The 26,412-nt window shown below is 49.0% G+C and overlaps 1 protein-coding gene across 2 annotated transcripts in view; it reads left to right on the top strand.

The window, feature by feature from the left end:
• Positions 1-26,412, top strand: part of PUM1 (pumilio RNA binding family member 1) — a 101,827-nt gene that overhangs the window by 11,652 nt on the left and 63,763 nt on the right. For both annotated transcript variants that reach the window (XM_059488651.1, XM_059488652.1), the window contains exons 3-5: positions 11,146-11,214; positions 20,016-20,124; positions 24,195-24,373. In XM_059488651.1, the coding sequence (XP_059344634.1) occupies positions 11,146-11,214; positions 20,016-20,124; positions 24,195-24,373 (357 nt within the window). The remainder of the gene's footprint in view (positions 1-11,145; positions 11,215-20,015; positions 20,125-24,194; positions 24,374-26,412) is intronic.

Raw genomic sequence — 26,412 nt, forward strand, 5'->3', positions numbered from 1 at the left:
GTGCTAATGGTAGTAGCAATTCTACCCATGAATCCTTTACTACAAAAATAGTAGTTCAACCACCTAATCCTGTCTAATACTTGGGACTTCACATTCTTTCTTTACCCACTATTGTTATGGGAGAAGGCTAAAAATAGGGCAGTAATCAGTTGATGGAACAAGGTATTTTAACCCTGCTCTGGTTGTCAGTGCAAACCTGGTGTGCAGTGTGTGATGCTTCCCTTGCTGTCAGCTGGGAATGCATTTCCCCTCTCCTGGATGCTATAAATTGTCTGACTGCACTCAGATCTGGCATTTTTTTTGAAATAACCTCCTCTGTGAGCTGTTCAAACTCAAGCAGCCTCCCCCAGCTGAAGGAGGATTTGTTTCCATGTGAAATTTGTAAACCTTTAGTTCATATCAAGAGTTTTAACAATTGTGAGTGTATAAATCAAAGTATTCAGCTGGAGCTTTTGGTTTTCCCCTCTCCATTCTAAGGATGTTTCTCGGTTGTGATTTTCTCCTCTCCATTCTAAGTTTTGGTTTTGCCCTCTCTATTCTAAGGATGTTTCTTAGTTTTGATTTCTCCTCTCCATTCTGAGGATGTTTCTTGGTTGTGATTTTCTCCTCTCCATTTTGAGGATGTTTCTTGGTTGTGATTTTCTCCTCTCCATTCTGAGGATGTTTCTTGGTTGTGATTTTCTCCTCTCCATTCTGAGGATGTTTCTTGGTTGTGATTTTCTCCTCTCCATTCTGAGGATGTTTCTTGGTTGTGATTTTCTCCTCTCCATTCTGAGGATGTTTCTTGGTTGTGATTTTCTCCTCTCCATTCTGAGGATGTTTCTTGGTTGTGATTTTCTCCTCTCCATTCTGAGGATGTTTCTTGGTTCTGGTTTTCTCCTCTCCAATCTAAGGACGTTTCTTAGTTTTGATGATTTTTCTTCTTCCTGTCTCAATTCTGGTGTTCTTGTAGTAATGTTGCCTTTTTTTTTTTAGGGGTGTTTTACTAGAGAAGTATTTGGTTGGAGTTTTTTTTGTTGGTTTTTTTCATTGTAAATTGAGCAAATCTTAAAATATAGAGGCCAAATGGATATAAATGTTATATTCCCGCTTGCAGAGTGCACAGGAGTTAAAAATAAATATCCAAGGAATAATCACACTCTGGCATGTACAAATAGGGAGAACTTGGGGTCTCATCTTGTTTTCTCACAAACAAAACAAATGCTGTTGGATCTGCAGGTTGGAAAGAGACTGGAGCAGCCTGGGACAGTGGGAGGGGTCCCTGCCAAAGGCAGGGGTGGGATGAGAGGGACTTTAAGGTCCTTTCCAGCCCAAATCAGTCTGGAATTCTGGGATCTTCGAGCTGAGAAATCAGGACATTTGTCTCTGCAGAGAAATACAGTAATGATATAATTTCCCACATTTCTCTGCAGCAAGAGAGATCCCCCAGCAGAGCTGGAATCCTGGGAGGCTCCTCAGGCCCTGCAGGAGCTCAGGCAGCAGCAGGAGAATCCTTGCCACCATTTGTGGTCCCAGCAGCCATCCCTGGCCAGGTGTGGGATCTCAGCACCTCAGGATGGAGGTGCAGAGTGGTCGAGACCACCCTTGGGGGGCTCGGGAGTCCTGGAATGTTGCCAGAAGTGTCTGGTGGCAGGGCTTTGATCCTACACAGGAGACGACGCCTGTATGAGGATGGGAGGAATTCACTGGGTGAATGGTGAAGGGATAAGTTAGTTAGAGTGTAAAACACAGGGTTTAGGATTTTGGTACAGGGGGGTCTAAAGAAGTAAGATGGAGGAATTGGGGCGTGTCCTGTCCTTCTTCTTCTTCTTCTTGGCCTCCATCTTCTGTGGTGATGGTGGCACTTTGGGATTGGTCATTACTAGAAGTGCACCGGTTAATAAGGGTAGAAGGTATTGGGGAAAAATGATAAATATTGTACACGTAACTTCGGGTATAAAGATAAGTGACCGCCCGGGGGCTTGCAGAGTGTGCCCATGGCTGACTTGCTGTGCAGACCTCTGTCGGGCTGAAAGAAAATCTTTTAGATAAACAATTAATAAACACCGAGACCGAGACAAGATCAGAAGTCTCTCCTCGTCCTTTGAAGCGCCGGGCTCTTCAAGGCCATCCCTGGGCCTTTCCAGGCCACCTAAACAGCACAGAAAACTTACAAGCCTAAACAGCCGAGAAACCGAGCAAGTGGCATCCCTGAGCTATCTCACAGAGCATAAATCAGGCAAAGAGAAGAAAAACCCGAAAATTTACAGCCAGGCCTTTGTTTGCCAGGGTGGCAGAGAGAGGAGCTGAGGGCAGAATTCCTTGTGGGAGTGTCTGTGGGATTCCCTGGGTTGGTGTGCAGGGCTGAGGGCAGCACTGGGCTCTGTCACAGTGCAGATCAAAGGGATATTGAAATGATCCATTTGCATGGTCCAGCTCCGGGTGTTGTGGCTTTGCAGATGCCTCCTGGCCAGGAGGGGAACTGGGGGAATGAATGTTCCATCTGGGGGAGAGGAGGTGGATCCTGGGCTGGGAGCAGGGAACTTCCTGAAGGGTGGCTGTGGTGAGCTGGGGGTCAGCCTCTTTCTCCGGGCGACAACTGAGGACACAGTCTCAAGCTGCGTCAAGCGAGATGTAAGTTAGAATTAAGAAGGAAATATTTCACAGAAAGAGTGGTCAGATACTGGAATCATTTACCCAGTGAGGTGGTGGAGTCATCATCCCTTGAAGAATTCAAAAAAAGACTGGATGTGGCACTTGCTGCCATGATCTAGTGAACAGTTAGAACATCGGCTGGACTTGATGATCTTATAGGTCTCTTCCAGTCTTGAACTTCTGTGATTCTGTGATTCTGTGAATGGGGCCAGGTGAGGAGCAGGAGTGGGAATGGGAACCTGAAGAGCTGGGCTGGCAGAGCTTTGCTTTGCTTCCCCTCTAAGAGAATTGGCTAGATATTCAATATTGGCTAAATTCAAACCCTCTTCAGTCACTGCCACCCCCAGTAAATACAGGTATTTTATCTATTTAATGTTCAACATTTAAATAAAGATTCATAAATCCAGCTTCACAGTGCACTTTTAGAGGCACTTTAGATCATCACTAGAATATTTCTTAGCTCAAATATTTCTTAGCAAGTATTTTTAATGTTCTTTTTCTCCAAAGAAATTTCTAATTAGTTTTCTGTGTTTTTTTCCCTCCTCTATGCCAGATTGTTTTAGTTCTATGTTTAATTTCACTTGCCTTTTGCTTCCTGTGAAACAGCTCTTGGATAAGGAGAAAGAAAAAGAATCCTTTGGGGCTGAGAGTGAAATTTAGCCTTGGATAGTTTGGCTGCCTGTCTGCCCAGGTGAATGTAAATTCTACATAAATGAGGATTCCTTAATATATAAAAAACTGGTGTAAAATCCCCTGGGATAGCTGAAATGTGATACAGCCCTGCACTTGGAATTTGTATGTAAAGGTCATTTTAGCAACCATATTTGCTTAATATAAGGTGCAGTATTAACACACACTGTTGACAGTAATATTTACCTAAAATTACAATTCACATGCTTTGCTGGTCGCTCTCAGGGCATGAAAAACCCCTTTGGATTATTCTAGAATAAAAAATACAGTCCTGGAAATCTGCAAGGTAAATTCCCTGTTGTTTTCATGCTAATTTGTTGGGTCTTCAGCTCGGTGTTTAGTAATCAAAAGGACAGTTTGGGGCCCTGGCTGCTGTTAATTGACCGGAGTGCAGAATCCCTTTTGACAAGTGCCATTCCCCGGGGCCGGGCTGTGCTGGGCTCCAGTGAGCTGCAGTTGGCAGCACCAGCAGTGCCCTGGATCCTGAGCTCTGGGGCTGCTGCAGGTTTGGGGTCCTGGCAGTCTGTGCTTTCATGGAGTCTCAGGTGGTTTCAGGGTTCAGAAGGGACCTTGAAGCTCATCCCACCCCACCCCTGCCATGGCAGGGACACCTCCCATTGTCCCAGCCCAGCCTGGCCTTGGGCACTGCCAGGGCTCCAGGGGCAGCCACAGCTGCTCTGGGCACCCTGGCACAGCCCAAACCTCTCTAACCAGGCCTTGCCAGCCTACAAACCCCCTGTGGCAAATGGCACTGGGGGCACCTGGAACCAGCCAGGCAATCATTCTTTCCTTTCCTTTCTCCATTTGCTGCAATGAGTTTTGGTGCTGGTTTCCATCCTTGATTGAGGAATGTGAATGCCAGAGTGGTTTGGGTGGGAAGGGATCTTCAATGGCAGCTGATTGCAGCCCAGGGACACCTGCCACTGTGCCAGGTGCTGCCAGCCCCAATGCCCAGCCTGGCCTTGGGCACTGCCAGGGCTCCAGGGGCAGCCACAGCTGCTCTGGCAATTCCAGCCCAGCCCCTGCCCACCCTGCCAGGGAACAATTCCCAATGGCCAAGATCCCATCCAGCCCTGCCATTCCTGTGGCACTGGCAGCCATTCCCTGCCTCCTGTCCCTCCATCCTTGTCCCCAGTCCCTCTGCAGCTCTCCTGGAGCCCCTTCAGGCCCTGCAGGGGCTCTGAGCTCTCCTGGAGCCTTCTCCTCTCCAGGGCAGCACCCCCAGCTCTCCCAGCCTGGCTCCAGAGGGGCTCCAGCCCTGGAACATTTTTATGACCCCTGTGCTGTGTTGCAGTTTTTTACCCCAGGGGACAGCAGGGCATGTTTGGGGTGCAGAGCTGGAGCAGGAGTGGCTCAGTCCCTGTCACTGTGTAGGGGTTGTTCCTCCATTCTCTCTCCAGGGTGATCCAGACCTGTGGATCTTTGGTGATGTCTGTTGATGACATCCGAGTCTTTGCTCTTCTGCATGAGATAACTTGGAGAACTTAAATTCATGACAGGATGTGTTCAGGGGGCTTGGAGACAGGGAATATTGTCCTCCTGGGTTTGTGGGGTGCTGGGTGAGCAGCAGGTCCCAGCACATCCCCACCTCCTGGACTTGTGCTTGGTGCCTGTCTGGTACAGCTCCATCCAATGTTCCAGACACAGACAGGGGTTGGTGTCTGGGCAGCTTTGGGACAAGGAAAACATTTGCTTCTGAGTTGTTGTCACTGAGTTTTGCGATGCTGAGGCTGTCTGATCGTGTTTAAAAGGAAAGGAAGTGCAGGTGCCCTGTGTGAGGTGGCTGCCTGACATGAATGAGCTGCTCCAGGGGCTGGAAAATCCCGGTGAGTGTGTTTGGTTCAGAGCTGCTGAGAGGCTCCTCTGCAGTGTGTGAGGTGTGGAGTGGCCACTGACCACGGGAGAAACGGCTTTGGGCTGTTGCAGTGTGCAGTACAGGAGAGCTGGAAGCATTCCATGCTTTTTGTCCTCTGGAGTAGGATTGGGTTGCTGCTCTTGGAGTTGTGAAAGGCCCCTGGAGCACCTGTGCAAGGCCAGGGGGGTTGGGAGCATCAGCAGGGTGAAATGCAGGGTCCTGCCTTGGGTCACCACAGCCCCAGCAGCTCCAGGCTGGGACAGGGCCTGGAAAGCTGTGAAAGGCCCTGAGGGTGCTGGTGACAGTCTGAGCATGGACCCAGGTGTGCCCAGGTGTGCAAGAGGCCACTGCCACCTGGGTGTGTCAGCAGGAGCAGGGCAGTGACTGTCCCTGTGCTGCCACTGCTGGGGCACCTCGTGACAGCAGAGACACTGAGGGGCTGAGAGTGTCTGGGGAAGGGTCTGGAGCCCCAGGAGAGGCTGAGGGAGCTGGGCAGGGGCTCAGCCTGGAGCAAAGGAGGCTCAGGGGCCCTTGTGGCTCTGCACAGCTCCTGCCAGGAGGGCACAGCCGGGGGGGTCGGGCTGTGCCCCAGGGAACAGGGACAGGAGCAGAGGGAACGGCCTCAGGCTGGGCCAGGGCAGCTCAGGTGGGCACAGCAGGAATTTCCCCATGCAAAGGGGGCTCGGGCCTTGCCAGGGGCTGCCCAGGGAGCTTTGCAGTGCCCATCCCTGCAGGTGCCCCAGCAATTCCTGGAGGTGGCACTCAGAGCTCTGGGCTGGGGACAGGGTGGCATCAGCTGGGACTCGATGTCCTTGGAGACCTCAGTGATCTGGGAGAATGAATGAAGTTTGGAGGTCTGACAGAAAAGAATTTGCAGGGAGCAATCCAGCTGTGCCTCAGGGATGTGCATTAGGAATCCAGCTGTGTCTGTTGGGTGTACAATGGGAATCCAGCTGTGCCTGGTGGGTGTGCACTGGGAATCCAGCTGTGTCCTGGTGTGCAGTGAGGAATCCAGCTGTGCCTCAGGGATGTGAATGAAGAAATCCAGCTGGGCCTCAGGGATGTGCACTGGGAATCCAGCTGTGCCTCAGGGATGTGCAGTGAGGAATCCAGCTGTGTCTCTTGGGTGTACAATGGGAATCCAGCTGTGTCTGGTGGGTGAGCAGTGGGAACCCAGCTGTGTCAGGGTGTGCAGTGGGAATCCAGCTGTGTCTTGCTTTGCCCCGTGTTTTTCAGCAGAGAGGTGGAGCTGGTGCAGAGCAGGGGCTGCATTCCCCCAGCCTCGGGAGATGCAGTGATCCCGTGGTTGATCCTGTGATTTTGCCCCAGTTTCTCAGCATGGCTGGTGCTGAATCCCACTTTGGGATGTGTGCTCCCATGGGGCAGGCAGGGAATGTTTCTGAGTCAGTGGAGTGGCTGGAGCTGGAGTGTGTTACAGTGACACACATTCCTGTGTTAGTGTGGAAATTGTTCTTCTTGAATGACGTTTACATAACTGCTGAGTGCATGCACACGTTCATGGCGAGGGGAGGGATGTTTTGTGCAGTGAACTCCTTCCAGAGCGTGGTGCTCGTGTCCAGAGCCTCCATTTAGTGGAGTGGGGTGCCATGGTGTTGTGAGCAGAGGGGAGGAGCTCTCTCCTCCTCAGGAAGGCAGCAGCTCCTGTGGGACGTGCACTCTGCATCCCCTCCCAGAGCCTTGGGGTGCTGCTGGCTGAGAGCAGAGGGAGTCAGCTTTGCTTGGATCACTTCCCAAGGGATTGGGATTCCAGCTGTCCTCTCCTTGTGTGATTCCTGAAGGTTGTGGGGCTCACCTCTCCCTGCCAGGATGTCACAGCAGCTCCAGGTGTCAGGGCATCGCTGCCTCGTGCAGCCGATTGATCCTGGCGTTGTCTTCTGGATTTCTTTCCAATCTCTGCTTCAGTGCTGAGCCACATTTTCTGCTAATCAAATCCAATCATTGTCAGTGCTCATCTGGAGAGAAGTTCTGTCTCTGTGCACCTCCTTGTTTCTTGTGTTGACACCACCCTGGCTCTGCTCTGTGCTCAGAGCTCAGGGATCAGTACCAGGAACAGATCCTGATGAGGTGGAAGAGCAGCTCTGTTGTTTAATGGCCATTGCAGAGGAATCCCTGACTTTGGAATGCAGAAATGTTGGAATGGAAGTCATGGCTTTGTGTTCTGCTGTTTCAGACACTTTGTTCTTGAAGGAGCCCGGTGATATTTGTGTGCTGTGAGGTGAAAATGTGTTGCTGTTTAACATTACAGGCACTGAGAAATGGGAAAAGGATCCTTTGGGTGCAGTCTTTGAAAATCAAATAAATAGATCTAATGATCAATGAAGGTAAAGAAAATGTGTGAGTGAAAGAGCTGGATAATTGCTGTTTATGGACACTTTGAGCACAGAGTGGCCAAAATCAGGCACAACGACCTGATTTGCAAAATGCTTTTATCCATATTTGTTAAGATTCTTGAAAGAGATATTATAAGGCATGTGAAATATCTGTGAATGAATAATTTCTTCATTTCCTCACATCTGGTAGCTGATAGAAAAAGCAATTTTTATTTTCTGCTTTTCATCATGGCTGGGGTGAGGGATACTGGGGAAGGGATGGGGACAGCCTGTCCCTCCTGTGACATTGTCCAGGAGCCACCAAGTCATCTGCAGGGCTGGAGCACCTCTGCTGAGAGAATTGGGATTGTTCAGCCTGGGAAAGGGAAGGTTTGGGGTGATTTCATTGTGGCTTTCCAGTGCCTGCAGAGAACAATGGAGAAGGGGCTGGGGGAGATGGCTTCAAACTGACGGAGGATAGATTTAAATTGGATACCTGGGAGAAATTATTCCCTGGCAGGGTGGGGAGGGCCTGGGATAGAATTCCCAGAGCAGCTGTCCAGGGCTGGGTTGGACAGGGCTTGGAGCACATGAGACAGTGGGAGGTGTCCCTGCCATGCCAGGGGTGGGATTTAATGTCCCTTCCTACCCAAACCATTCCATGTTGACCAAATCAGATAAAAATATCACTTAACATCCTTTTGGATTTAGCTGGGAATGCAGTGATTGGATCTTTGTAGCAGCTCTGTTTTGAGGTTCCCCCAGCTCAGCTCCAGTCCTGGGAGAGGATTTGTTTTGGGGAAGCTGCTGGGCACACTCTGATACTGCAGCACCACTTCCAGCAGGACCAGGACCTTGGGATTATTTTTATTTCTATTCTAAAATAATATTCTGTAGATCTCAAGTAAGAAAATATTCTATAGATCTCATCTAAGATAATATTCTATAGATCTCAGATAATATTCTATAGATCTCAACTAAGACAATATTCTGTAGATCTCAACTAAGACAATATTTTAGAGAAGTCAACTAAGACAGTATTCTGCACATCTCAACTAAGATAATATTCTGGAGATCTAAACTAAAACAGTATTTTATAGATCTCAACCTAAACAATATTCTATAGATCTCAACTAAGACAATATTCTGCCTTTGTGTGGCTTCTGAGGTTTGCTGGGACAGCTGTGAGTTCACATCACCTTCTGAATCTCTCTGTGCAGCTTCTCCATTCCTCAGATGTCTGATGGAAATAATAATTTGCTGTGTGCCAGTTTTGTGGTTTGGCACATCTGGAGGTTGCAGCGCTTTCCATGAGTTCAGCTTGAAGTGCTCCATGGAAGAATTTGGTCCCAGTGACGTTGGTGTGGCAGGAGGCAGCTGAGCTGTGTTCCTGCAGGGCAGGGGAGCCCCTGTGGCTGCAGTTTTGGGAAGGGTTTCACTTGGTGTCACTGCCCGACGTGACAAATGTCACTGCAGAAGGTGGCAAGGCTGAGGCAGAACTGAAAATAACTGAGGTACAGTAACAAGAGGTTTTTAAACTGGGATTCTGAGTGAGTGACCCCTGAGGATTTGCAAATCATGTAAATATCTACTAAATAATTCACTAATATACCGCTAATCTTCTGCAAAGTGTGATGGCCACAAAATAGAAGAATTTAGACTGGAGGGGATTTCTAGAGGTTAATGTGGTGCTTTCTTCTGTCTGATTCTTAGATGAGATCTATAAAATACTATCTTCGTTGAGATCTCCAGAATATTCTCTTAGTTGAGATGTGCAGAATATTCTTTTAGTTGAAATCTCCAGATTATTGTCAGTTGAAATCTCCAGAATATTGTCTTAGTTGAAGTCTCCAGAATATTGTCTTAGTTGAGATCTATAGAATATTGTTTAGGTTGAGATCTATAAAATACTGTTTTAGTTTAGATCTCCAGAATATTATCTTAGTTGAGATGTGCAGAATATTGTCTTAGTTGAGATCTATAGAATATTGTCTTAGTTGAGATCTATAGAATATTATCTTAGATGAGATCTATAGAATATTTTCTTACTTGAGATCTACAGAATATTATTTTAGAATAGAAATAAAAATAATCCCAAGGTCCTGGTCCTGCTGGAAGTGGTGCTGCAGTATCAGAAGTCATGGTGGAGGTCAGTGATGGTGGTGTGACATTCCAGTGCTGGTCACTGGTGGGCCACGAGCATCTGGACAATTTTTGGGATTTTTTTGTCCTGTAATTCACTCAGCAGGGATTGCTGAGCCCCTTGCTCAGCCTGGCAGGGCTCTGTGCAGAGCCACGACTGAACCCTGGGTGTAAACCTGCAGCATGCTGCAAGGAGCCTGGATCAGTGTGGGCATTACTCATTAAAAACTTGATAAACTCCTTTTTAAAAGCTTGATAAATTCCTCCCTTCTGAGCACAGAGGTGCCTCAGCCCTGCTGGGCTGCAGGGAGTGTGTAAACACTGAGTAGGAGGGGAGTTAGTGCTGTTGTGCAGGGTGTTGGTGGTGCTGGGACACTGCAGTGGGACAGGGGAGGGCAGTCACCTGCTCCATGCCAGCACGTGCCTCAGCTGCTGGGCTTTGGCCTCGAGTCCAGAGTTGGGGTTTCTTTTTGAGTTTGCTTCCTCCTGTGTGCTCAGCAGCTGAGATTTGACAATGAGAAGCAGGAGAAGGATTTTCCCGCAGTTTCAGCATTTCCAGTCCATGTCAGATACTGATCCCTGCTCTGGGGCAGGGACAGCAGCCAGGGCACGGCTGGGGCTGGGCCAGGGCAGCTCAGGCTGAGATCAGGGCAAGGCTCTTCCCCCAGAGGGTGCTGGCACTGCCCAGGCTGCCCAGGCAATGGGCACGGCCCCGAGGCTGCCAGAGCTCCAGGGATGCCCAGGCTGGGGTTGGTGGGTTCAGGAGCTGGATCAGTGATCCCTGTGGATATTCCAGCCCAGGCTGGGATTGTTGGGGGGCCCAGGAGCTGGATCAGTGATCCTGTGGATATTCCAGCCCAGGATGCCCAGGGTGGGATTGCTGAGGGTCTGGGCAAGGACAGGAGCTGGACTTAGATCATCCTTGTGATCCATTCTGTGCTTCTGTCAATTTATTTATCCAACAGTTTCAAGTTTATGCTTTATTTTTCTGTTCTAAATGACTCAGTTTTCATCAAATTAAAGTGTTGTTTTTTTCTGCCTCGTGTCATTGTAACCTGTAAATTTGTAAAGGTAATTTACATTGTAAATTTGCCAGGTTTATACAGGAGATTTTCCTTGATTCCCACCTGAAACGATGCTGGCTCCTCATGCCTCGAGTCCCTCACCTGAAACCACTGTGAAATATGAGCAGAAACAGTTGTGTTAAGGCTTTGTGTGTCTTAAAAGTAATTGCTGGTTGTTCCTTTCCTGTGCATGTATAAATCTAACACACAGGAATAAATCTGTGTGTAATAATACATGTGTGTGTATAATAATGAAAGTATAGAAATGTTGTAACTGCTGACAGCGTTAAAGGTAAGTCATCCTTGGAGCTCCATAACCTTGTTACAGGCTCTTAGTCTGGAGCAAATAAATGGCTCTAAACTGTGATTATAATAAAAATAGCAGCACAGAAAAGCATTTCTCATGGCCTGTTCTCCCCTCTGTGGACAGGTGCGTTCCATGGATGAGCTGAATCACGACTTCCAAGCGCTGGCTCTGGAGGGACGGGCTATGGGAGAGGTAAGTGAGAGGCCTGGGGAAAAAAATCTGTGTTTTGGGAGGGGGAAAAATGAAATAGCAGCTTTTGGAGGCTGCTGGGTGAGTGTGATGCTGAGGGCTCTCTGTTCTGTCTGTGTATGTGTGAGTGTGAGTCTGTGTGTGCTTGATCCAACTCCAAACCTGCCAGGCCCCAAACCTGCCGGGCCCCAAACCTGCCAGGCCCCAAACCTGCCAGGCTGGAATCCATCTCAGAGGGAGGAACAGTTCAACTTGCACCTCTTGGCTCATCCAGCAGGAGAGAGTGGCTGCACAACAACAGCTCGAAATCCAGCTAGGGACAGGTGTCCCAAGCCTTGAGCAGGTTTATTTTGGGATTCACTGAACTCAGACCTCGTTGGGCTGTGGGGCATTGTCTGCTGCTCTGTTTCCAGTCCTGGCCACCTTTTTTTGGCTCTTACAGAAAGGCCAGGGCTGTGTTTAATGTTTGGAGTAACTGGGCAGGGTGAGCCCAGGAGGGATAAGAGCAGGGCACAGATAATGGCCCTGCAGCTGGAACTTCACAGATTCCCAGCCAGAGTTAATTTAATCTCTCACAGTAGCAAGGAGGTGGCAGACTTAGGGGGAAATCCCCACTGGTGTTCTTGGAAAAAAGGGAATTTATCTGTTTTTGGAGTGACCTGAAAGAGTAGCTTGTTCCTGTAGGTTCCTGGAAGTTGGATGGAAAGACTTCCTTGCCTTGCCTGGTTCCTTCTGCCTTTAGTGAGTCCCTTGTGGAAGGACAGAGGAGAAAATCATGGCTGGTAGGAGGATGTTCATGTGTGGCAGCTCAGCTTGATGCAAGTCTGATGCTCCTTTTAAGCTCAGACCAGTTTATTTCCTCAATGTTTAATTCATCCTGTGCATGAGCCAGGTGTAAAAAATAAAAACCTTGGAACCCTGAAGTTGCTGTTTTGGAGAAAAAGAGCAAACCGGGACTGTGGTGTGGTGGGATTCATAGGGAAGTTCCCTCTCTCAGGTCAAAGACTTCCTTCCTTCCTTCCTTGCTTTCCCTGTTTCTTCCTTCCATCCTTGCTTTCCTTCTCTTCCCCCTTTCCTTATTTTCTCTTCCCCCTTTCCTTATTTCCTCTTCCCCCTTTCCTTATTTTCTCTTCCCCCTTTCCTTATTTTCTCTTCCCCCTTTCCTTTTTTCTCTTCACCCTTTCCTTTTTTCTCTCTCCCTTTTCTTCTTTTTCTTCCCCCTTTCCTTCTTTTCTCTCCCCTTTTCCCCCTTTCCTCCTTCCCCCTTTCCTCCTTCCCCCTTGCCTTTTTTTCTCTTCCCCCTTGCCTTTTTTTCTCTTCCCCCTTGCCTTTTTTTCTCTTCCCCCTTGCCTTTTTTCTCTTCCCCCTTGCCTTTTTTTCTCTTCCCCCTTGCCTTCCTTCTCTTTCCCCTTGCCTTCTCTCCCCTTTCTTCTGTAGAAAACCATAATCCAGGGTTGGATTTTGATGTGACTTGAGAACAAAATCCATTTCTCCAGGTTGGGTTAATTTACCCTAAGACCATTGACTAAGAGGAGGTGAAAATGATTTTCAAAGCAGCAAACCTGACATTACAAACCTGCCTGAAGCTGCTGCACAGCAGCTGCTGTGCTCCATGTGCAGCTTGCCTGTGGAATGCTGGGGGTGGGAATGTTCTGAGTTGGTGACACCTCATTTGGGCAGGAGGTTCATTCCCAGGCTGGCTGGGAGCAGGTTCACAATGAGCACAGAACTCGTTTGCTTGTCAGGACACAAGGTCACAGGGCTGGAATGCCTGAAGGAATTCCTAAAAATGCTGAGTTCTCCCAGCTTTTGGTTTATTTAGGCATTTCTGAGAGGAGCCAGTTTGGGTTTGTGTTTTGGAGCTTTGCCTCCCAGTGATGACTCATTTTTTTCTCCCTTCTTGTAACTGTGATGCAGAAAGTTTTGGCAATGACATTTTTTTTTGTCACTGGGCTTTTCCACATGCTGGGTTTTTTGGGAAAGGTGACATCTCACCCTTCTCTTTCAGCTAAACCACTATTTCTTGTTTCTTTTGGGACTTTTCTCCCTCAGTCTCACAGTTTCCATTCTTTACCCATTGAATTTTCTCTGTATTTCTCCAAGGGTGATTTCAGGAGATCCCACAGGATCTGTTTTGGCTTTCAGGACCATGGTCCTCACCTGGATTTTGTGCAGTTTGGATGCCTTAACAAGGCACTTGTGGTTTCCACCCCTTCTGCTCCTGGAATGAGAAGGAAACTTGGGGAGAAAGTCAGAGAGTCTGAAATAAATGACAGTGGAATAAATTGATAGTGGAGAAAGATGAGGAAGAGCATTTCTGCATTTAATGTTAGATTTCTTTTATCTTCTCATTTCCTTGCTCCTTGTTAAGCACAGTCATGATTTCAGTGATGGAAGGAGTTTGTGAACACATCAGAGCAGTTTGTTAAAGAGCACTGTCAAACAGTGAAATCTCTTATCTATCCTGCTCTCAAAATGTAGATAATGCTTGGAGATCAACAGATATCCTTATCTGGGAGCATTAAGAATAATTTAAAGCACCCACAACTTTCTTCTCTCTTGGGGCTGTTTCCATCCTCAGACTCCCAGCCTCACATTCCTGAATTTCCAATGAATGGAAGTGCAATATTTTCTCAAGCAGGGATTGAAAAGGGTCCCAGAGCCCCCTTTCCTCCACTCTGACCTGTGAAAGCTTTGTGCTGTTGGTAATGACTGCTCAGTAATGCTGAAAGCAGCTCTGGGGCAGGGGATGTTGTCCCTCTGTTCCAGCACCATGTCCAGGCTGTTCTGTGGGATGAAGAACTCACCTTGGAGCTTTGTCTGGCAGCTCCATGTGGGGTTTTGGTGCTGTGGCTCAGCCCAGCACATCTGGCCCTTGATCCCACAGCACTGACCCTTATCTTTGCCTTAACACAAGTTCCTTTTCTCCCCAGCTCCAGGATGGGAGCTGCATGTCTGCTTTTCCTCGCTGAAATCCCTTGGGTTTCATTGTCCCTTTGCAGCAGGGAATGTGGCTGCAGTGTCTGTGGGGACACAGAGGGGCTCTGGGTGCAGCTGGGTTTGTCCCCAACCCTCTCAGGCATTTGGAGTAGGTTGTGCAAAGTCTGTCTGGAGTCGGGAGCAGCTGGGTGAGGTGCTGGTGAAACTTAATCCGAGGGTGGGAGGAGGATGGGGACACAGAGCCATGAGGCAACCGGAGGTGCTTGACTTAAACTGGAGTGCTGGGGTAGCAGGGAATTGCAGCCTGCCCTGGAACAGAAATGCTGGTAAGAAATAATTGTGCATTTCACTGAAAGTGTTGAATTCCTGCTGGGCTGCTGCCCTTGCAGTGCTGGGATCACTGAGTGTGGCAGTGAAATTCCTGCAGCCCCTGGGGATCCTTGTAGGGGAACTGTGGGACATCAGAACCTGGAGAGGCAGGGACAGGGATAGGGGACAGCAGCCAGGGAGCTGGGCCAGGGCTGCTCAGGCTGAGATCAGGGCAAGGTTCTTCCCCCAGAGGGTGCTGGCACTGCCCAGGGAATGGGCACGGCCCTGAGGCTGCCAGAGCTCCAGGGATGCCCTGGCTGGGGGTGTTGGGGTCCAGGAGCTGGATAAATCCTCCCTGTGGATATTCCAGCCCAGGATATTCCATGATTCTGTGCCCATGTCCATGGTTAATGCCACATTGGTGCAGCTGGGCAGGTTCTGGAGAAGCCCCTTGAGAGGGACACAGTCCCAGTGGTGCTGAGACTGGGGCTGGACACTTCTGCACCTGGATTAAAGAAAACAATCACAAACCAAACAAAAATGAAGGAAAAAACCACTCCAAACTAAACTCCTGTACCTCTGCTTTCCATGCTACTGATGTGCTGCGTTCCCATAAATTTATGATTTAGTGGCCCCATAAATTGATGATTCATTGGCAGCTGGGGAGTCCTGGCAGTTGGGAATAATGTTTGGGTTGGATTTTCCAGTTTCCCAGCACTGGCAGTGCTGAAAATGGGAGTGGAGCCAGGATGGAGATGAGAACTGTGGGATGGGGGTAGAGATGGGAACAGGATGGAGATGGGAACAGTGGGGTTGGGATGGAGATGGGATCAGTGGGACTGGGATGGAGATGGGAGCTGTGGGGTTGGGATGGAGATGGGAACAGTGGGGCCAGGATGGAGATGGGAGCTGTGGGGTTGGGATGGAAATGGGAACAGTAGAGCAAGGCTGGTGATGGTGCAACAGCAGCTCCCCTGGCACTTCAGGAAAGCTCAGGGCAGGGCTGGGAGCAGATGGAGCAGAAGGAATGGTCAGACATTCCCAATCCTGTGCTCCCTTTCCTGTTCTGTCCCCAGAGCTGTGAGCAGTGTGAGTCTCAGAGCAGGCAGGGAATGCCAGTTCCTTGCAGGGCAGTGCCAGGGGCTGTCCTGGGGCAGTGCCAGGGATGTGCAGGGCAGTGCAGGGCTGGCACTGCTGCTGGGTTCTCTCCTCCCCTTGCAGGGCTGGCACAGCTGGCACTGCTGCCAGGTGCTCCCCTCCCTGCCCGAGCTGCTGATAACATCTGCAGTACAAAGCAGGACCTGCACACATCTTGAACACCCTCTCTGCCTTCCCTACCTGTTGCTGCAGACAAACCCAGCCAGCTCTGCGCTGCACAGATGGCTGCTTTTATCTTAATATTTGCTTTGTCTGAAGGGGATCAGTTTTCTTAATTTGTCTAATTCATAATCCCATCTCAGTGGGATCTCTGTGCCCTGGCTGCTGGAAGAATTGCTTTTGTTGATGATGGGTAAGTCCTCCCCTCCTCCCTGCTCTGCCAAATTGAATATTGGCCTAACTGGTAAGTCCTTTGTAAGAGGGCTTAGCAGGATTATTTTCATACTGGATAGGGTCAATTTTAATAAAAACCAGGGAATGAATAAACCACTCTGATTCTAAACCACTGCTTGTTCTTTTGAAATGTCCAACCTGCACAACTGCATGAGAGTCACTTGAAATACCCTTTTTTTTTTTTCTTTCTTCCCTTGCAACTGACAACTTTCCCTGAGGAAAAATTCATTATCTTAGCAGCCTGTTGCATAATTGCAGCTGATTGCTGCTTGCTAATGCTCTGTGTTAGTTGGAGCAGCACTTGACAGAACAAAGCCCCCTCCCCTGTTAGCATCTGTTAATACTGGATTTGGGGTTTCCCTGATATCTGGAATCTCAGTGTGAGGTGAAATTCTCTCCTCTGTTTGTTTCTGCTGATGCAGAAGTTCCAGTTGGAAATTTGGTGCTTCTGGAGGGGAAAGGTTAAACTGGAGGGGACAGGGCTGGGGTTTGTGCAGAACACAGTGAGAATGAAAATGTTTTGTGACCCTTGGGTGTGATTCACTGCAAAATTCAGAAGGTGTTGGGGTGCAGTTCTGCAGGTAAAGGTTTTGTTTTCCTTAGGAAAGGTGTAGAGGAGAGCAGGGCAGAGAGGGCAGGGCTGGATTAGCTGCAGATCCCTCTCCAGCAGGAAATGCTGGTGCAGCCCTGGGTGTGCTGGAGAATCCCAGAGTGCTGTGGGTGGGGAGGGGTCTCAGAGCCCACCCAGTGCCACCCCAGGGACACCTCCCACTGTGCCAATGTCCAGCCTGGCCTTGGGCACTGCCAGGGCTCCAGGGGCAGCCACAGCTGCTCTGGCAATTCCAGCCCAGCCCCTGCCCACCCTGCCAGGGAGGGATTTCTTCCCAAGTCGAAATAAAGGATGAGAGGGGTTTGGGCCCTGCAGGACAGGGCAGAGGCAGGAAAAGAATGAGCAGAACAATAATTTCCAACCTTAGCAATTCCATGATTTTCTTTCCAGGGATACAGGAGAGGGACTGGGGATAAGGATGGAGGGACAGGAGGCAGGGAATGGCTGCCAGTGCCAGAGGGCAGGGCTGGATGGGATCTTGGGAACTGGGAATTGTTCCCTGGCAGGGTGGGCAGGGGCTGGGCTGGAATTGCCAGAGCAGCTGTGGCTGCCCCTGGAGCCCTGGCAGTGCCCAAGGCCAGGCTGGGCATTGGGGCTGGCAGCACCTGGCACAGTGGCAGGTGTCCCTGGGCTGCAATCAGCTGCCATTGAAGATCCCTTCCCACCCAAACCACTCTGGCATTCACATTCCTGAACCAAGGATGGAAACCAGCACCAAAACCCATTGCAGCAAATGGAGAAAGGAAAGGAAAGAATGATTGCCTGGCTGGTTCCAGGTGCCCCCAGTGCCATTTGCCACAGGGGGTTTGTAGGCTGGCAAGGCCTGGTTAGAGAGGTTTGGGCTGTGCCAGGGTGCCCAGAGCAGCTGTGGCTGCCCCTGGAGCCCTGGCAGTGCCCAAGGCCAGGCTGGAGCACCTGGCACAGTGGGAGGAGTCCTTGCCATGGCAGGGGTGGCACTGGAGGGGATTTAAGGTCCTTCCCATCCAAACCATTCTGGGATTCATTGATTTTGAGCTGTGGCTGCAGAACATTTTGTGTCCTGCACTGTGAGGTGTTGTCAGGGGAAATAGGAAGTGTTTAATTGCAGCTAAAATTCAGTTGAATCAGTTTGTGCTGCTTTCTGTTCAAAATTCCTTGCAGTGCCATGAGCAGAGTTGTTATTTCTGCACTGTGGCAGGAGCAGGAATAAAAATAGCTGTGTTTGAAGAAGTATGGGAATGACAGAAGCTTAAAAGAATTTGCAGGACACCTGAGGTGTGCTGGTGTTTATAAATACTGGAGAGCAGTGCCTTGGCTTGTCCCCCCCTCCTGGTGCAGATGGAGGAGCAGGTTCAGCTGTGTTTGGGAATGATTGTTGTTCATGGCAGCCCCCTGCCCTCCCATTGGGGTTATTTTGGGATGGCAGGAAGGGGAGCATGGGGCAGGGTCCCTGCTTTTATCCTGGAGCAGCCTGAAACATGCTGAGGGTGTGAGGAGAAATCCTGCCTGGAATCACTGCAGACTGATTGGTTTTGTAAACAAACAGCTTTGTTGAGTTGGGGAGGAAAGGAGAGCACAACTTTGTGATTGTGCTTTAAACCAGCTCAGGAGAGCTGTGAAATCAATTCTTGCTGCTTCCTCTGCATCCAGCAGCTGATTTACTCCTCAAGTTCAGCCTTAGATCTGCACTTCTGCTGCTGGAGTTATCAGCAGGAGTTGGTATCAGTCTGGATATTGAATTTGATATCAATCAGGGGATGGAATTTGATATCAAATCAAGATATTGAAGTGGTTATCAGGATATTTAATTTGCTATCAGTCAGGGTATTGAAACAGATAGCAATCAGGATTTATCAGCACTCCTGATCCAGAGGGGAGATCCCCAGGGCTGATGATTCTTGTTTGTTCCACGGTAATTTCAGGCACATTCAGGTTCTTTTCATCTTCAGTGCCTTGAGTTTTATCCCAGCTTGAGGCAGGGCTCATTTCATGGTTAATTTGCTGGGAATTCCATCCATCCCATCCAGAGGATTTCCTGGGATATTGTCCCCTTGTCACCTCAGGGCTGGAAATTCCCGGTGTGGAGGTGATCCCTGGTGAAGCTGTTCCTAAATCCCCTAAAGAACAGGAGGAAGGGTCAGGAGAGGGATGGAGGGACAGGAGGCAGGGAATGGCTGCCAGTGCCAGAGGGCAGGGCTGGATGGGAGATTGGGAATTGGGAATTGTTCCCTGGCAGGGTGGGCAGGGGCTGGGATGGAAATCCCAGAGCAGCTGTTCTCTCTGTCACCTCCAGAGCCAGCACCCCTGGGCTGTCCCAGCTCAGGGTGCCTCTGTGCCATTCCCAGGAGCTTTTCCTGGTCTATCCCAGCTCAGGGTGCTTCTGTCCCATTCCCAGGAGCTTTTCCTGGTCTATCCGAGCTCAGGGTGCCTCTGTCCCATTCCACACGTGGCAGGTGCTGCCCTCCCTCCCATCAGTGTTTCCAAAGAACCCCTGCAGCTCCAGAGTCCCCAGCAGAAGGAGAAATGGGAGTTACTGAGCTTTCTTGTCCCTCCAGCATAAGGAGTAGTGGGGATTCTGAGCTTTCTTATCCCTGATTTTCTGTCCCTCCAACAGAAGGAGAAATGGGAATTCCTGAGCTTTCCTGTCCCCCGAGCAAAAGGAGAAATGGGAACTCCTGAGCTTTCCTATCCTTGATTTCCTGTCCCTCCAGCATAAGGAGAAATGGGACCTCCTGAGGTTTTTCTATCCCTGATTTCCTGTCCCTCCAGCAGAAGGAGAAATGAAAATGACTGGGTTTTCCTATCCCTGATTTCCTGTCCCTCCAGCAGAAGGAGAAATGGGAGCTCCTGAGCTTTCCTGTCCCCGATTTCCTGTCCCTCCAGCATAAGGAGAAATGGGAATTCCTGAGCTTTCCTGTCCCTCCAGCAGAAGGAGAAATGGAAATTCCCAAGCTTTCCTATCCTTGATTTCCTGTCTCCCCAGCAAAAGGAGAAGTGGGAATCCCTGAGCTTTCCCATCCCTGATTCCCTGTCCCTCCAGCAGCAGCTCCCATTGGCAGGCAGGAATTTATTCCCACGTGATCTCAGGAAAACTCTCAATATTTTCCCCTCTTTATTTCCCCTGTGAGTGCAGAGAGGCTGCAGAGTGTCTGTGAGTGTGTCTGATGTGTGGGGGCTCCTGGAGCTGGGAGGAACATCAGGAATGGGGAGATGCAATTGTTCCTTTAGCTTTGGGAATGTCAATATTTCAATATTTGATTATCTCAGTTGTGTTTAATGGTTGATACCTGATAGAAAGGAGATGCTTATGGGGTTTATGTTTGCATTTTATACTTACTTTAATCATGCTTTGCTTTGTTTTGTTCTTTTTTTTTTGTTTGTTTTTTTGTTTTGTGTTGTTTTTTTTTAATTGCAGCAGCTGTTGCCGGGTAAAAAGTTTTGGGAATCTGATGATTCCAGCAAAGATGGACCAAAAGGGATATTTCTGGGAGATCAGTGGAGAGACAGTGCTTGGGGAACATCAGGTAGCTCAATTATTTCCTTCATTTAGTTGGGGTTGAATACAGAAATGTGCAATTTATTTACTCAAATCCATGGCCTGGTGACACAGCTTTAAATTAAAAACCCAGCTGGCTTATGTAATAAAAACAAATAGAAAACCTCACTCTACTTTGTGATAAAATTAGGATATCCATGGATATCAGAACATTGTCTAATGTGAAAATGTATAAATTCATGTTCATCTGCTTAAAATCTTAAATTACCCTGAGAATTCCAGTTGCTGATGTTTTCTGCCTTGGGATGGATCAGCTGAAAGTTTGAACAAAGGTTTTGGACAAGATGAATTAAAAAAGAAATCCCTTCATTTTTAAAATACTAAACCAACCAACCAAAACCTATCATTCAGTTAAAAAAAATAAAATAATGTTTTGAATTAGTGTTGAGTTAAATCTGCCAAAGATTTTGTTCTTGCATCAGATACTGTCCCTGATTTTGGACTTGATGGGAGAGCAACATTCAGATTAAAAAGAAAAAAAAAGGAGATTTTGAATTAATATTGATTTTATCTGCCAAAGATTTTGTTCTTGGCTCAGCGACTCCCTGATTTTGAACTTTGGGGGAGAATATTCAGGGAAAAAAAAAAAAAAACAAAAAAAAACCAAAACAACAACCTGCAAGTGCTGGGTTTGAAATACTGACCTTTGATTTGTTCTGTCCATGGTTTCTGTGTCATGAATCTGCTCCTGGAACTCAGCTGGGGTTTGGTGCAGCTCCCAAAACCTGCAGCTCCCAGGAAATGGCAATTACACCTTCCAGGAAATTGCAGTTACAGCTCCCAGGAAATTGCAATTACAGCTCCCAGGAAATGACATTTACAGCTCCCAGGAAATGACATTTACAGCTCCCAGGAAATGGCATTACCTCACTGTTGTGTGGGGTTTTCCCTGATGAAAATACCCATTTTTACATTGCTGATAAGGCCTTGTTTTATTATTTCCATGGAAAAATGGCCATGAAAAGGAGGCAGAGCTTCTCTCGACGTGCCTGGCTGGGTCACTCTGGGCCCTGGGGGGTTTTGGGTGCTGCTGCCTGTCCCAGCCTGGGGCTGAGGGGGATTAGGGCTGGGCCAGGCTTTGGGACCAGCTGGGCTTGGCATTTTCTCCCCCAGCCCCTTCTCATCCCTCCCTGTGCTGGATCCCACTCATCTCACAGCTCTGAGTGTCTGGAAGTTTCCCTTTGGCTCCCCAAAATAAACAAGGGAGCAGCACCTGAGGGCTCTGCTCCCAAAGCCCCCAGTCCATGCAGCCCCCATGGGATGGTGAGGCTGGATCCTCCCTGGCTCCATCCTTCGTGCAGGGTTCACTGCTGGATTTGGGGTTTTGCCTTTCCTTCCACTCCTGGGGCAGCAGTGCTGGGTTAAAATCAACTTTTCCCCTTTTATTTTTTGAAGGTTTTTTCCCCCCACAATTCCCCCAGTCCATGAAACCCCCATGGGATGGTGCAGCTGGATCCTCCCTGGCTCCATCCCTGCCCACAGACTGCACTGCTGGGTTTGAGGTGTCACTCCTCTGCCTCAGAGTTGGGGATTTAGGACCTTTAAAGGCTTTTCAGAATTTAAAAAAACTAAAAGTTCTAGTCCTGCCCTTCCTTCTCCTCCTGGGACATGGAGTTGGGCAGCAGTGCTGGATTAAAATCAACTTCTCCCTTTCTTTAAAGCTTTTTGCCCCCACAATCCCTCCATGGGATGGTGCAGCTGGATCCACCCTGGCTCCATCCTTCGCGCAGGATTCACTGCTGGATTTGGGGTTTTGCCCTTCCTTCCACTCCTGGAGCAGCAGTCCTGCATTAAAACCAACTTTTCCCTTTTTATAGAAGTTTTTTCCCCCCACAATTCCCCCAGTCCATGAAACCCCCATGGGATGGTGCAGCTGGATCCTCCCTGGCTCCATCCCTGCCCACAGACTGCACTGCTGGGTTTGGGGTTTCACTCCTCTGCCTCAGAGTTGAGGATTTAGGACCTTTAAAGGCTTTTCAGAACCTTTAAAATCTAAAAGTTCTAGTCCTGCCCTTCCTTCCACTCCTGAAACATGGAGTTGGGCAGCAGTGCTGGATTAAAATCAATTTTTCCCCCTTTTTTTTTTTGAAGCTTTTCCCCCTACAATCCCTGCAGTCTATGCAACCCCCATGGGATGGTGAGGCTGGATCCCCCCTGGCTCCATCCTTCCTGCAGGATTCACTGCTGGATTTGGGGTTTTGCCTTTCCTTCCACTCCTGGGGCAGCAGTGCTGGGTTAAAACCAACTTTTCCCATTTTTTGGAAGCTTTTCACCCCCACAATCCCCTCAGTCCATCCAGGTGATCTGGATCTCCCTTGGCTCATCCCTTTTCCATCCCTGCCCACAGGATGCACTGCAGGCCTCCCACGTGGATTTGGGGTTTTGCTCTTCCCCAAAGTTGTGGATTTAGACCCTTCAAAGCCAGCCCAGCTCAAAGCTGCAGTCCTGCCCTTCCTTCCCCTCCTGGGACACAGAGTTGGGCAGCAGTGCTGGGTTAAAACTGGCTTTTCCCCTTTTTTGGAAGCTTTATCCCCAAAAAATGTCCCCAGCCCAAGTCCCTCTGAGGCCACACTGGTGGGGAAAGGAAAGGAATTCAGCCAGGAGCAGTGAGAGGATGGAATTCCCTTCACCTGCTTCAGGAGGAAGCTGCAGTGTCAATGTCCTTGGGTATTGGTGGTCCTTCCACATCCCACCAGCCCCTGGCAATTCCCAGCCCTGCTGCTTTTCACTCCCTGCCTGCTGCCAGGAGCAGAGAACCCCCTTTCCCCCCCCCTTTTTCCCCCCTTTTTCCCCCCCTTTTCCCCCTTTCCCCCACACTTTTCCCCCCCTTTTCCCCCTTTCCCCTTTTTTTCCTCCTTCCCTCCCCTTTTTTCTCTCTCCTTTTTTCCCTCCCCTTTTATCCCCCCTCTTATCCCTCCCTCTTTTCCCCCCTTTCCCCCCTTTTTCCCCCCTTTTCCCCCCTTTTTCTCCTTTTCCTCCTTTTTTCCCCCTTTCCCCCCCTTTTTCCCCTTTTTTCCTTTTTCCCCTTTTCCCCCTCTTTCTCCCCCCTCTTTCCTTCCCCCCTTTCCCCCCCTCTTTCCCCCCCATGCCCCCCTTTTTCCCCCCTTTCCTCCCCTTTTCCCCTCTTTCCCCCCCCTTTCCCCCTCTTTCCCTCCCCTATCCCCCCCTTTTCCCCCCCTTTTCCCCCCTTACCCCCATTTTCCCCACTTTTCTTCCCCCCATTGTTCCTCCCCCATTGTTGCCCCCATTTTCCCTCCATTTCCCCCCCCTCACCCTCTTTTTTCTTCCCCCTTTTTCTCCCTTTTCCCCCCTTCTCTTCCCCTTCTCTTCCCCCTCTCTTCCCCTTTTCTTCCCCTTCTCTTCCCCTTCTCTTCCTTTTTCCCTCCCCCTTTTTCCCCCCCTTTTTCCCTCCCCCTTTCCCCCCTTTCCCCTCCCCTTTTGGGGTCTCTCCCCTCCCCAGGCAGGGATTTTTGCAGATCCCAGCAGGGTTTGGAGCCCCTGAGCCTGCCCTGGTTGGATCTCAAAGCCTCAGAGGGCTGGGCTGGTGCAGGAGGACTGGAGGATGAGGAGGGAGAAATGAACTCCTCAGAAACCTTTCCTTGAGGAAAAAGCAGCCAAAAAAATCTCTGATCCTGACATGAACACAACAATTGGTGCAACAAAGGACACAGGGCTGGTGGAGCAGCAGGATCATGTTTTAAATGACAAGCCAGAACTTGTTTTCACTGTGCTGATGCAAGAATTATACTAAAACTAAAAACTAAACCTTTGGTTTTTAATTGCAACCTTTAATTAGTCTTACATTTCTGACATTTTATGAGTTTAGATTTTCAACCTAGCTCTCACTTGCAGGTTTACACGTTGTAGTATTTAAAAAATGAGAAAGCCATCCTGGTTTAACAAATGGCCACCAGCAGAATCACAGAGTTGGCACTTCTGAGTGCAAATCAGCCCCTGGGGAGTACATATTGAATGATTTAATTTGCCTCCTTTGAGTAGTTGGATGTGCTTGTGAGAGTTTGCCATGTTTTGTTCCAGATCACTCAGTTTCCCAGCCAATTATGGTGCAGAGAAGACCTGGGCAGGGCTTCCATGTGAACAGTGAAGTGAACTCAGTGCTGTCCCCACGCTCGGAGAGCGGAGGGCTGGGGGTCAGCATGGTGGAGTACGTGCTGAGCTCATCTCCTGGAGACTCCTGCCTAAGGAAAGGAGCATTTGTAAGTGTCTCATTGCCTCATCTCTGTTCTTTCCTCCCTTTGCTGCTTGGCTTGGCTGGGAATCATTTCTAGGGCAGGGGTTTCTCTCTTTGCTCTCAGTTCAGCTCTTCCCTCAAACAGGGCAGGTTTAGTCCTTGGCTTGGGGGTGTGGGGTGGGAGATGGGAAGGTGCTGGATTCCCTGGATCCTTGGAAAGCCCCCAGCAGAACCAGCCCATCCCAGCTAATCCTTGGGAAAGGTCCCACAAAGCTGCCCTGAGCCTGTGGCTGCCATGGTCTGTGATGGTGTTCTTGGATGAGGGAATAGAAGAGAATCTGACTCCATGTTTCAGAAGGCTGATTTATTATTTTATGATATATATTACATTAAAACTATACTAAAATAATAAAAGATTTCATCAGAAGGCTGGATAAGAATAGAATAAGAATAGAATAACAAAAGCTTGTGTCTCAGACAGTCTGAGCCAGCTGACTGTGATTGGCCATTAATTAGGAACAACCACATGAGACCAATCACAGATGCACCTGTTGCATTCCACAGCAGCAGATAATCATTGTTTACATTTTGTTCCTGAGGCTTCTCAACTTCTCAGGAGAAAAAAATCCAAAAAAAAAGGGATATATTTTTTCAGAAAATATCATGGCTACATTGATGCTGATCCCAGAAATGGGATTCCAGCTCCAAACCCTTCACATGATGATAATGTCATGGCATAGGGCTCATCCTTGTCCTGGAGGTTTTCCTCATGCTGTTTTTTGGGATAAAACCTCCCTGACAAATAGATTGGTGTCAGGCACCCTTCCCTGAGCTCCTGCTTGTGGCTGGGTGTGTTTCCCAGCTGGGGCAGGTTGTTTCCCAGGGGGAATGGCACCCCCCTTTTGTGGGGTGAGGAAGGGACACAGCCTGCAGTTCATGGAAGTGGGGAGAGCTGACATCAAACCCAGCCTGGAATGGGAAAAGGGCTCCAGAAATGTGGGAGAGCTCCTTTGGCTGCTGCCCTCAGCCCTGCTGGGGCTGCTGGCCCTCAGTGAGGCTGCCCAAGGAGCTGGGGGAGCCCTGGGAGAGCAGGGAGGATTTTTGGGATGTGAGCACTCAGAGCAGGGAGGATTTTTGGGATGTGAGCACTCAGAGCAGGGAGGATTTTTGGGATGTGAGCACTCAGGACAAGGAGAGCAGGGAGGATTTCTGGGATGTGAGCACTCAGGACAAGGAGGATTTTTGGGATGTGAGCACTCAGGACAAGGAGGATTTTTGGGATGTGAGCATTCAGGACAAGGAGGATTTTTGGGATGTGAGTACTCAGAGCAGGGAGGATTTTTGGGATGTGAGCACTCAGGACAAGGAGGATTTTTGGGATGTGAGCACTCAGGACAAGGAGCCAGTTTATCCCAGCTGGGGGCCAGGGAGGGGTGTCACCACAATCAGAGTGACACTGGTGACACAGCTGTCACTGCTGAGCACCCCCTTTTTTGGGGTTGGATTTAGAGGTGGCTTTTCCAAGGAATATTAAGGAAACACAATTTTATTTTCTTTCAGAAGCAACACCAAAAGATTTTTGCTTTCAGAACAATTTTTTTTCTCTGAATATAAGGGGAAAATCCCTCCCTCCAATCAGAGAGTGTGGGAAAAGGGTTCAGTGGGTAGAGGCACAAATGCTGTGTGCCCAGCACTTCTCCCTGCAGTCAAGTGGAAGGCAGGCTTTGCATGTCTGTCCCTGTGACAGCACCAAAGCTGCCTCTGATAAATATGTTTATATGCCCCTTGCTGGTTTTTATCGTAAATTATGTTGTTTTTCCTCTCCCTTTTGTTGTTCAAAACACTGCCCCAGGCATCACCACCCTTTATTCTCCTCCCAAGTGCAATAAAATGCAGACACGCTGCAGATGTAACAGCACTCATGGAATGCTCAACAGAACAGAAATCCTTTTTTTCCCTCTTTTTTTTTCCCCTTTTCTCCCAGAGAAATGTGCTTCAGGATTACAGGGGCTAATGATTGAGGCAGTGATTTATTTGAGTGTTTCTAAATGAGCTGTGCTTTGG

This window comes from Ammospiza nelsoni, chromosome 25 (genome assembly GCF_027579445.1).
Source record: "Ammospiza nelsoni isolate bAmmNel1 chromosome 25, bAmmNel1.pri, whole genome shotgun sequence".
In the NCBI taxonomy this organism is placed as follows: domain Eukaryota; kingdom Metazoa; phylum Chordata; class Aves; order Passeriformes; family Passerellidae; genus Ammospiza; species Ammospiza nelsoni.